Here is an 11,583-nt window from a genome sequence, read left to right as displayed (position 1 = left end):
ATTATTGTCAAAGGGGTCTTGATCAGATCCTCTTAAGGAGCTGCACCATCGATCCACATCTCGCACCATTGATCAGACAGTGATTGAAACAGAGTAGTTTCTGATTTGGTGGTGGTTCTGCTCCCAGCAAGTGCTGTATCGTGGAAGTTCGATATTATCGAATTATGCCCTGCCTGCCAGCACAGCAAGTTATGGCCGTTCTGCGCATATAGCTGCTGTATGGGAAGTTATGATCATGTCTGTATTGCCAAAACGGCCTGTATGAGCGGCAAACCAAAATTTTGGCGATGCTGAAAAATGTGCTTCAAATTGGTTGACAATCTTTTTGAAAAAAAAACACTGGTTGACAATGTTTTTGCCAACTTAACTTTTAAAACAAGCTGCGATGCCAAGTAAGCTGGCCATCTTACCAGATCTCGGTCCGCAAGAAGATGCTGACAAAATCTTGTTCCTTGCGGAGTTGGAGACGACACGCGCTGCGTGCAGCGGACCGTGGGCTGTCGTCGGGGATTTCAACCTTATCCTTGACCCAACGGACAAGAACAACGCGGCCATCAACAGACGTAGCATGGCTCGCTTCCGTCGTCTGGTGGACATTCTTGAACTGCGCGACATTCACCTACACGTGGAGCAACGAGCGCACTAATCCAACACTTGTGAAGCTCGATCGTGTCCTCGTCACGGTCGACTGGCAAGAAATCTACCCGTTCTGCTTCCTGGAGGCCCTCTCCTCCAACGATTCTGATCATTGTCCACTCCTCCTGCTCACTAACTCCGCGATTCGTGCGAAACCCAGATTTCACTTTGAAGTCTTCTGGCCGAAGCTGGACGGCTTTCTCGATGCGGTGGCCCGGGGATGGCGCTGCCCTGAGAGCGTGACCAACGCATTCCGCCGACTGGACTGCCTACTCCGGTCAGTCACACGTGAACTACAAAGCTGGTCTGCCAAGAGCATTGGATCGGTTAAAATGCAACTCCTCATAGCCAAAGAGCTACTCCGTTTTGATCAAGCACAAGACCTGCGCGAGCTCACTGCTGACGAATTCCAGCTACGTAAAGATCTCAAGAAACTCATTCTGGGTCCTTCCTCTCTTGAGCGCACCATAGCCCGACAGCGATCACGACTTCTCTTTCTGTCCGAAGGCGACGCAAACACAAGATTCTTTCATCTACATGCCAACGGTAGAAAGAGGAAGAACCACATTCTCCGACTTAGAGACCCATTGACGGGCGATCTGGTTTCAGGTGACGGCATGGCGTCAATTTTGTTCAACTTCTATAGCGACCTGCTGGGAACAGAAAGGGTGCGTCCTTGCACCCTGAATCTTGAGGCTCTTGGCATCACGCCACGCGAGTTGTCTGCGCTGGAGCTGCCGTTTTCAGAGGAGGAGGTTTGGGATGTCATCAAGTCCATGAAGCCTGAAAAGGCACCTGGACCAGACGGGATGACAGCGGCGTTCTACCAGGCCGCCTGGCCTGTGGTTAAAGGAGACGTAATGCTCGCGGTCAATGCCTTCTTTAACATTGATCGCCGGGGCTTCTCCTGTGTTAATGGAGCACTACTCACCCTGATCCCGAAAGTGCCCAATGCGCTGGATGCCAAGGATTTCAGACCCATCAGCCTCATCCATAGCTTCCCAAAAATCTTGGCAAAGCTGTTAGCTAATCGCCTGTCCTTTGCAACCAGAGTGCATTCATCCGTGGGCGCTACATCCTTGACAATTTCAAATATGTACAGAGATCGGCAGTGCTAATCAAGAAAAAGAAGCTTCCCAAACTCCTGCTCAAATTAGATATCTCGAAGGCATTTGACACTGTGTCTTGGCAATTCCTCCTGGAAATACTGCGAGCGTGGGGTTTCGGTCAGCGTTGGCGTGGTTGGATTTCTCTACTACTTTCCACGGCATCCACCAAGGTGCTGCTTAACGGCCAGCCTGGTCTACCAATTCAGCATCGTCGCGGGCTACGCCAGGGGGATCCATTGTCCCCGATGTTGTTTGTCATCGTCATGGATGCACTCAATCGGCTGTTTATCAAAGCTAAGATGGACAACGTCCTGCAACCCATTGGCGTCCCGGCCATTCAGCACCACTGCAGCCTATATGCCGACGATGCTATTCTGCTCCTAACTCCTACTGCTAGCGAGGCGTTGGCTGTAAAGAACATTCTTCAGATGTTTGGGGATGCATCGGGGCTGGTCACCAACGTTGACAAATGTTCCATCACTCCAATCTTCGGCGATCAGGCAGCATTTGCAGACTTCCATGTGATACTTCCCTGCACCATGACAGCGTTCCCAATTACTTACCTGGGCGCCCCTCTCTCTACGGGCCCCTTGCCCAAAAGCCAGTACCGACCACTCATCGACAAGGTCGCAAGCAAGCTTCCGGCTTGGCAAGGCAGATTGATGAGTCGTAGCGGAAGGTCAACGCTGGTAAAATCCACACTCTCTACGTTGCCAATCTACTTGACTATGTCTGACAAATTGCCAAAGTGGGTCATTGATGAGATTGATAGCTTGCGTCGGAATTTTCTCTGGTCCGGCAAGGAAACAGCACTGCGGGGCAAGAATATGGTGGCCTGGCCGACTGTATGCTGCCCTACCGGCTGTGGAGGGTTGGGTGTTGTTGACCTACGACTGGCTGGCTTTGCGTTGCGTGTTCGCTGGTTATGGATGCAACGATCGGAGGAGGAGCGGGCTTGGTCTGCACTACCTATCAAAATTGAACCAGAGGTTCAGGCTCTGTTCGACGCCTCAGTGACGGTGCAAGTGGGAAACGGCGAACGCACGCTCTTCTGGCGTGACAATTGGATCAATGGAAGCTCCGTCTTTCGGATGGCGCCATATCTGTTTCAAGTTATTCCCAAGAGGATCACCAAGAGGCGCACTGTTGCTGAAGCATTGCCACACCGACAGTGGATTAGGGACATCAGGGGGCGGTCTCTCGGTTCTTGTTCTCAGGGATTATATCCGCTTGTGGCAGGTCCTTGCTGACATGCACTTGTCCATGGACTCGGATCGCTTCATTTGGCGCTGGACGGCAAATGGCACATATTCTGCAGCCTCAGCTTACAGAATCATGCATCACGGCACCATTCCTCTCGCTGGCTCTAGATGGATATGGAAGAATTGGGCACCCCAGCGAGTCAAGTTCTTCACTTGGCTTGCTCTGAAACAGCGTCTTTGGACTGCTGACCGAAGGCGACGCCATGGTCTGGATGCGCACGACATCTGTTGGTTATGCGACCAAGAACAAGAAACAGCGGATCATTTGCTTGTCAACTGCAGCTTTGCCAAGCAAATCTGGTGGAACATGCTCTCGTGGATGGACTGCGCTTGCACCTTCCCGATGCCCATGGAACTCCACCAATGGTGGAAACATATCAGACAGATGCAGGTTAAAGAACGACGACGCGGCCTGGACACACTGGTGATGCTCATCCTATGGTGTCTCTGGAAAGAACGGAATGCTCGTCTCTTTGATAACCTCTCCTCCAATGCTCTTGAGGTCCAGGACCGGATCAAGGTCGACATCAAACTTTGGATAGATGCTGGCGCTACACGCCTTGGTTGTTTGAGACACGAGTAGTTCACTAATTACTTAGCCCTGACGGGCACTTGTAACTTCATGTCTCATTTGCACCGACGGTGCTTATGGTTGTAACGTGAGCTTCCTAGCTCCGTTGTTGCTGTAAACTCTTCTTCTACTTAATACAATGATGCGCAGCTCTCCTGCGTAGTCGAGAAAAAAAAAATCTTACCAGATCAGTGATGGTGCCACCAGCCAAACAATCGAGGTGGTCCACCTCACGAGGCCATTGGCAGCCATCTTTTCACTACCGTACCGTTCTCTGCGCGGCTGGGGAGGAAATTTGCTCTTGATGAGCCAGCATGCCACCGGCATTTGAAACACTGCGATCCCAGAGCTTGTCGAAGGCGAGTGAGGTCTGAGGTGTGCTGTTTTCAGCAAAAGGACTGGACAGTTGAGTCATGGATCAAGCCAACAAAAATTGAAGAAAAAATGTGGCAAATGTGCTTCTTCGGCTTCAATCCAAGACTGCGACATGGCCTTCTGCATGACGGCCCTGGGGCCGGTGACGCTGCCGCCGTCGAGGAGCAGCTTGACGGGCGCCACCCCATTCTGCTAGGCCTCCCAGCGGCACGGCCTTGGAGTCCCTCACGTTCCAGAACACCACCTCCGGCACGGCCACGCCGTACCCCGCCTCCATGAACTTGCGCACGATCGCCTCGTAGTCGGTCTACCACGGCCGCGCCATCCTCACCCCGCAGGAATTGACAATCGGACATCTACCAGTACCAGGATACAGACGCGTCTCTCGCCGCCGTTCATCGGCCGCCGAAAACAAGAACTGAAACGACAGGGTCTATATGTAAATATTCGATCATGATTATTAATTGCAATCTATTTGAAGGTGGTATTGTAAAATATAGAGACCAATTTGTACATACTCGGATCGCGCACGATCCCATTTAGGGGCTATCCGTTAATGTTGGATCGACGTCATGAGTTCAGGGGGCTATTTGCATTGAAACTTCTGCTTCGGCCGCAGCCCAGCCAGGCAGCCACGCCACTGCGATATGCCGCGGCATCTCCTTCTCCGTCTCGAACTCACCGTTGATTCCCAGAGCCCCGATCCGTGCGCGCGCGCCGGGACGCAGCAATTGTCCGCTCGTCGCCACGCCCTCATCGACGCCCGCGGCCGTACCCTGGGATTAGAGGGATGGGTACGGTGGATGGAGGCGGCGGCGTCTTTCGAAGCAGATGGTAATAGAACCGAGAACGCAGGATGGGACTCGAGCGACGGAGGCCGCGGCGGGCAGGGGCACCCGTTTTTTTGCGTTTCATTATATTAAGAAGGATGATGAAAACAGGATTTCTTACAATGACGCGGAGTAACTAACACGCACGCAACATACTAAAGCACACACGGTTGTGATTTACATCAAACATAAGACAACCTTTAGCTAGACAGAGCAGCAGCTTTAATTTCCGTGCCAGGATGACAATGTCGCCACGTGCCACCATTCCGCTAAAGGTTCACATGCATCCGTGTCACGGTTGATGCAGCTGACCTAATGATCCAGTCAGTCAGGGGCGAAGCTAGCCGAGCACGCCATCAGGGTCGGCTCCATTAGGCAGCGGGGTCAAATACACAGATGAACACTGTTGTGTACACGGGATTTAGCAAAATCTGTTTGAATCCTCTAACTAATGATGGTTAGCTAGCTAAATTTAGGTATTGTCGGTGTCCTGACCCGGCGGTCCGGACCCAACTAGTAATGATGCTGCGTGTTCCTCGTCCCAGACGGTTGATGCAAAAGACAACACAGTCACGCACGGATTTATCCTGGTTCCGGCCGCAGGGCCGTACGTCCAGCAAAGGGGTGTAGAAATTACACTGTGGGGTATGGCGCCTGGCGTGGCAGTCGTCCTGGGCGTCGTCCTTGGCCTTGCGGAGATCGCGCCGGTGTCCTTGTAGCTCCAGCGGGCGGCGTGGTCATTGCTGTAGGGGGTACCGTCCTCCAAACGTGGCGTGGCGACGTTCCGAGGGTCCAGTAAGCCAGGGCCCTGTCCCGGTCAAGGTCGGAGCCGCTTCCGAGGGTGGTGCCCATGCCGTTCGAGGTCTCCGCGGAGGGGAAGTATGAAGGAGGTATGGGGAGTTGGCAGTACAGTGGCTGGAGCAGTGCCGAACACGTCTTGCACTGCGTCGCAGGTTCCCACAGTGTCGCCACAGCGTCCGGAATGGCGGAGCAGTGACCGGAGTTGGCGGACGGGACTCCGGTCACAGCCACTGCGCGGAGTGGCTGCTTGACGCCGTCCGACCCGGATGCTGCGGAGGAGTGGTTGGAATTTAATGCCTCCGTACGGCGGGCGGGTGAGCGGAAGGGCCGTTTGTTCTTCCTATCGAGGGGTGGCCTCGAGCGAGGCGAAGACGCGGGCGCGCGGTCGAGGGTCTCGGCGAGGAGCCCTCGAGCGAGGCGGAGATCGCCCCGCGGGTTCGAGGGGGTTTGGATGGGCCGCACTGTGTACGTGGGCTGCATATTGGGCTTCTTTGAGTCCTTTCCTTTCTTCCAGATTGGAAGAAGGCTGTAGGCCTTTGTGGGCCCGGTTGCCTAACATGTGTTTGCGTTTTTATGGCGATTTTAGTCCCCTAATTAGGGTGCCCCTAATCATGGTACCCGACAGTAGCCCCCGAGCATTTGGTCGAGTCAGGGAATTCGGCCAAAGGGTATTTGGCGATTTTACCCCTTGATGTGATCGATCGGCGTTGCACTCCCGCCGGGCGCGTCCGAGCGCTTGCCTGGTGGATGTGACAACTCGTCGGTCGGGGTAGTGCGCCTGCAGAAAAAGTACTCCGAGGCGCGCCCCTTCTTGTTTGGCTTTGGTGACGAGACGCGTCAGCGTGCTGAGCAGGCCAGGGTCATGATGGCACCTGCTGCTTTGCAGCCGGTGCTAATGCCGCGCTGTCCTGCGTTCGGGGTCTCAGCCCTGCTCTCCCTAGATGCCTTGCGACGCGCCGTTCGAGGGTAGTCGGCCAGCACCGATGCTGCGCTGCTCAGCGTCCAGGGGCTCGGCTTTGCCCTGTCTGGTCACGTCTCGGCATAGTAACCGAGGGCATCTTTCGCTCGTGGGGTGCCGCACCGTCACAGGCGGTCCAAGCCTTTCCCCTGCGACAGGCTTAAAGCTTGGCGCCCGACGCAGCTATAAATAGGGGTCGTGGGACTCTTTCTCCTCTCCAACTTTCATGTTCTTACTTCTGGATACATTATACATATGGACTTGCAGTGAACAACTTAACAAGTTTCTATAACTAGAAATAATCTTTCGAAGTTGATGAATCTAAATGACACGCCCTCATATTTTACTCAATTAAATTCGTCCTACGGATAGTTCTATAGCTAGCTCCTCTTGAATTCTCTCCAGGCCCCGCCCCTCCTTTGCAACAATGAATGCATGCGAGCGTAGCATAGATCGATGGGTCGATCGATTCCGTTCTGGCTATACCAGCCTGGTCCCCCCGGCCCTTGATCGTACTTTCCTCTTTAATTTCCTATTAATTTGGATCCACATATAATTAATGACGACTTGTAATTACAAGTCTCCTGCTACAGCAACGCCGCCGTAAATGTGAGACGGTCCCAACTCTAATTAATTTAATGCGGAGATGCACCCTATGGCTGCCAAAGATCGCGCGCGCCTCTAGCTTTTTCAATCCCCGATCCAGTGTTCAGAACCAGTAATGGGAACGAGAACGTTTCTTGATCATTAAAGGATTGCAGTGTGACGATGATGAATCAGGCCGGACACACGCCTTTTTTCAAAATCTGACCCTAGCTCGTTAAATAGTTTGTCATGTTTCGAAATTCGAGCGGTTAAACTTCATCGATTTTGATTTTAAAGTTTTGTATACAAGCAAGTTGGTTCCAAAACTGTCAAGACTCAATGTAGTAAGAAGAGCTAGTCGATCATGCACCATACTACACTCCAAATTGACTAGTAAATTAACACACATACACATAATGTACATTTACCAAAAGGAATGAAAATAAAATAAAAATAATACACCTGCACCTAAATTTCCCATCTAGTAAATTAAAAGTCCATCAGCACTACGGTTACAGCTAATAAAGTACACTAACGCAGTAAAAAGAAAAGGCTAGCTGCTGTGGTGCCACGCCAACCTGTGTTGTTCCTTTCTCTCACGTCACGCTCACGCATCTTTCATAATAATGCAGCGATGCTATAGGCTTTTCCTCCTCCTTTTCACGTAGTACGTGAACGCGTGCATCGCACTAGATGAAGTCCATCTCAAAGAAACCGTTGCAGCCGCCGTTCCGGTGATCTGACACCGGCGGGCACGACAAGATGTTGCCTCCGCCGCCAACGCCGTCGTGGCCGCCATGGCCGCCGCTGCCGCCGTCGTGCTGGTGCTCCTGCTGCTGCATCGCGAGCGAGGTCATGAAGCGGCGATGGTCGTCGTCGTCGTGGTCGTCGCGGACTTGCACCTGCCGCATCAGCATGGAGTCCAGGCCGCTGCCGCCGTCCTTCTCCTCGTCGTGCAGCGGCGGGAGCGCCGCCAGAGACAGGGCGGTCGGCGCCGCGGCGCTGCTTGTGTGGCCATTGTCCACGGCGTCGAGGCAGCTAACGCCGCCGCTGCCGTTCGTCGGCGAGAGGGCCGTCGACTTGACCTCCGCCGTGGCGCTCGCACCTGCTCGTCGTCGTCGTACGCGCACAATGAGAGACGGTAGCCACGTCAGCATCACGTACAGTACGTGGCATCCAAAAAGGCTTGCGAAAGTATATATAGTGGTGATCGGAGCTCATTGATGGAGTATATATCTGATCACAAGTACCTAGCTGCGGGCAGGGCTGGCTGGCAACTGGCATGATGGCATCTAGCTACATACATGTCTAGTGTAGCAGCTAGTAGATCCCACACGTACGTCGAAACTTTGGCGCCATGCATGCATGCATGAGTGCATATCCATCGGGTCAGATACGGCGGTAAAGGGTCTTAAATTTTAGCTGGATAATCTTAGAGCAGGGTAAAATTCTAAATGCATTGGGTTTTTACGTTATATAATTTTAAGCTAAAAATATATATGGACTAAGTTGGATTACGAAGAGAGCACTAGATAGCCACGATCCGTAATTCTAGGTGCATGGCATGACATTTGGTGCTGAACTGAACAGTGTGGATTATGCGACTGCCGGTCATTATATTTATGAATGAATTAAAACTGGTAAATTAAATCAATATTACTGCTGCACATCTTGTGCCATAATCTATCATTGCTTCTTACTCTTGTGATGATCACTGCTGTAGGAGGTGGAGATGATGCAAGTGTCCGCGGCTCTCTTCGGCGGCGGCGGCGGCGAGTCCTTGCCCTGTGCCCCGGCCGGCTTCCGGCGGCGGCGGTTGTGCTCGGTGAGCCGCTTCCGGCAGCTCCTCTTGGCATCGTCAAACTCGGCGAGCACATGAAACCTAGCCGCCCCCATGAAACAAACAAAAATAATAACTAAAATGTCCATACATATACATGCCGGTACAAATATGAATTTCAGGTATATATACACGTGCGTGTACATACATGACTTGTGCATACGTACATGCGTACGTATACGACTACGTATATACATACGATCCGTTTGCAATGATGAGTGTGTGGTGCAGTGGTCAATGCACATGGTGATGGTAGCTAGCTAGCTAGTGGTGAAGTGGAAAGGAAATGTGAGACCTGGCCCGGCCCGACCTGGGCCATCTGATTGGATCAGATGCGCTGGGCGCGCATCACCTCACCTGAATTCTGAAACATCGCTAGCTGCTGCTGGGAGTGCTGGGTGCTGACTCGACACACTACTACAGAATAGATCTTTGTTCCAGGTCCAAAGGCTAGCCGGGCCAGCGGGGGACAGGGGACTTTTGTCCCGGGTGGAGCCACCAACCCGGACAAAAGGCCCCCCTTTTGTCCCGGTTGGTGGCTCCACCCGGGACAAAAGGTCCAACCCCTTTTATCCCGGTTAGTAACACCAACCCGGACAAAAGGGTGACCCTTTTATCCCGGTTGGTGGTACCAACCCGGACAAAAGACCCCTCCACGTGATAGTTCAAAAGAGAGTTATTCTTTACTAAGTCACATGTACTACTTAGTTGAGTTGGCAAGAAAGCCATGCGCTAGACAATAGGTCTTGGGTTCCAATCCCGTAGAGCGCAAATATTTTTTAACGCGAGGGACATTTTGTCCTGGTTCTACCACCCGGGACAAAAGCCTCCAGCGCTTTTGTCCCGGCGGCCGAATCCCGGTTCCAAAACCGGGACAAATGGCCATATGGAACCTGGACATAAACCTGCAGCCTTTCCCCCTGATCTCTTCTTCCCCCAACTTTCCAAGCATGCATGCATGCTTGCATTAACTGTCCTGTTGCTAGCGCGTACCGCTCCACTACGTGCCACTATAGCCCGTAGAAAGAGAGAGGAACAGTGGCATGCATGCATGATTGCACCCTGCGTGCAGCTTGGTAGTGAGCCAGCAGCCAGACCCAGACTTGGAGAGGAAGACGACCACTCTACAGTCTACTACGTCTGGTACGTACGTGTGAGTCGTGTGACACGCTAGAGACATCGCCGTGCTCTGGCCGCCCATGCCATGCATGCATGCGTGTGCCAGAGCTTGCCCAGCTCTATTAGTCTACTGCATCTACTGCATTGCTTTACTTTTACATCCATGATCGGTGTGTACTCCGACTCCCTGGAGAAAAAAAAATGCCCTCATCAAAAGACGTATCCAGTGCCGTAGGCTCCCGCACTGTGCGGGGTCTGGAGAAGATTATTAGTGGGAGGTCTTTTCCACATACTGTGCAATGTGTAGAGGCCACCGCCCGAACTTGTGACCTCTCGGTTCAAAGGCGGCAAGCACTACCACTAGCACAATACCCTTATATTTCAAGAAATTAAACGAGCTAGTACTAGCAAGTACGTGCCCGATCGTGCCCACCCACCCGTTATGTGACGAGCCAAAACGACAGTGCGAGACAAGGAGAAAATAAAAAAGGTACGTGTCTCGGCTGCCAACAGTGGCCTTGTCCGTGTGTGACGGGCGCTGGCCAAAACGGGGCACGTGTATTCACTTCACGGGGCCACCTGATCGATCGACCCGGGGCGGCACGGCGTACCTGCTGCACTGCTGGCAGAAGCGCTGCTGCTTGCCGGCGGCGGCGACGGTGGCAGCCTTGGCGTGGTACTCGCAGACCTTGTGGCGGCGGTGGTAGTGCTTGGCGGCGGAGAGGTCGGCCTTGCAGCCCTCGCCCTGGCACCGCGGCGGCTGCTGGTGGTGGTGGTGGTGCGCGGCGCCGAGCCTGAGGCCCAGCACGCCGATGCCGAGGCCCACGCCGCCGCCGAGCCGGGACCGCGCCAGCAGCCGGTCCACGGCGAGCACGTCGGCGGGGGAGAAGTACGTCCGCCGGCCGAGGTTCAGCCCGATCGTCCCGCCGCCGCCGCCGCCGGCGTCCGCGAGCTGGTGGTGCCCGTCCTCCCGCTTCAGAAACGCCGCCGCCGCCGCCGTCCCTCCCGCGCCGCCGAAGGGGTACACCTCGGCCGCCGTGAGCACGCCCGCCGGGAGCGGCATCTGCAGCGGCGACGGCGGCATTGCCATCTCCATGCTCGGCGGTAGCGGCAGGCTCGTGGGCGGGAGGAGGCCCGGCTCCTGGAACGGGAAACCCGCGGCGGCGAGGTCAAAAATGTCGTAGAGGTGGCTGTTGTGGTGGTGCTGGAGCAGCGGCGGCCGCTCGACGCTGGGCATGGCCATGGCGCCGGCGTCGAAGCCGGCAAAGGGCTGCGCCTGCATGGCCCCAAAGGAGAAGTCGACGTCGTTGGTTAGCCCGGCCATCGTGTTGGTGCTCATCATCATCAGCCTGCTGCTGCTCGCCATGGCTTGGGTGCAGGTCAGGGCTGGATCGTCGGAGCACAGCTAGTACAGGAAAGGGATCGACGACGAGCACCTATATGCGCGTGTGCAAGCCGTGGGGGTCCCCGTGGGTGGTTAAAAAGGCTTGATCCACG

At 54.1% G+C, this 11,583-nt stretch overlaps 1 protein-coding gene across 1 annotated transcript; it reads right to left on the bottom strand.

Annotated features, from left to right (window-relative positions):
- Positions 1 to 7,482: 7,482 nt before the first annotated feature.
- LOC120654818 (squamosa promoter-binding-like protein 5) lies at positions 7,483 to 11,583 on the bottom strand. Its single transcript, XM_039932480.1, has 3 exons — positions 10,698 to 11,583; positions 8,828 to 9,009; positions 7,483 to 8,232 (listed from the first exon to the last, which is right to left on the bottom strand). The coding sequence occupies exons 1-3, from the start codon at positions 11,450 to 11,452 to the stop codon at positions 7,817 to 7,819; spliced, it is 1,353 nt and encodes a 450-aa protein (XP_039788414.1). The 5' UTR covers positions 11,453 to 11,583; the 3' UTR covers positions 7,483 to 7,816.

Source organism: Panicum virgatum, chromosome 1N (genome assembly GCF_016808335.1).
Source record: "Panicum virgatum strain AP13 chromosome 1N, P.virgatum_v5, whole genome shotgun sequence".
NCBI lineage: Eukaryota > Viridiplantae > Streptophyta > Magnoliopsida > Poales > Poaceae > Panicum > Panicum virgatum.
Note: the sequence above shows the minus strand (reverse complement) of the source record. Positions and strands in the feature narration are given on the sequence as shown.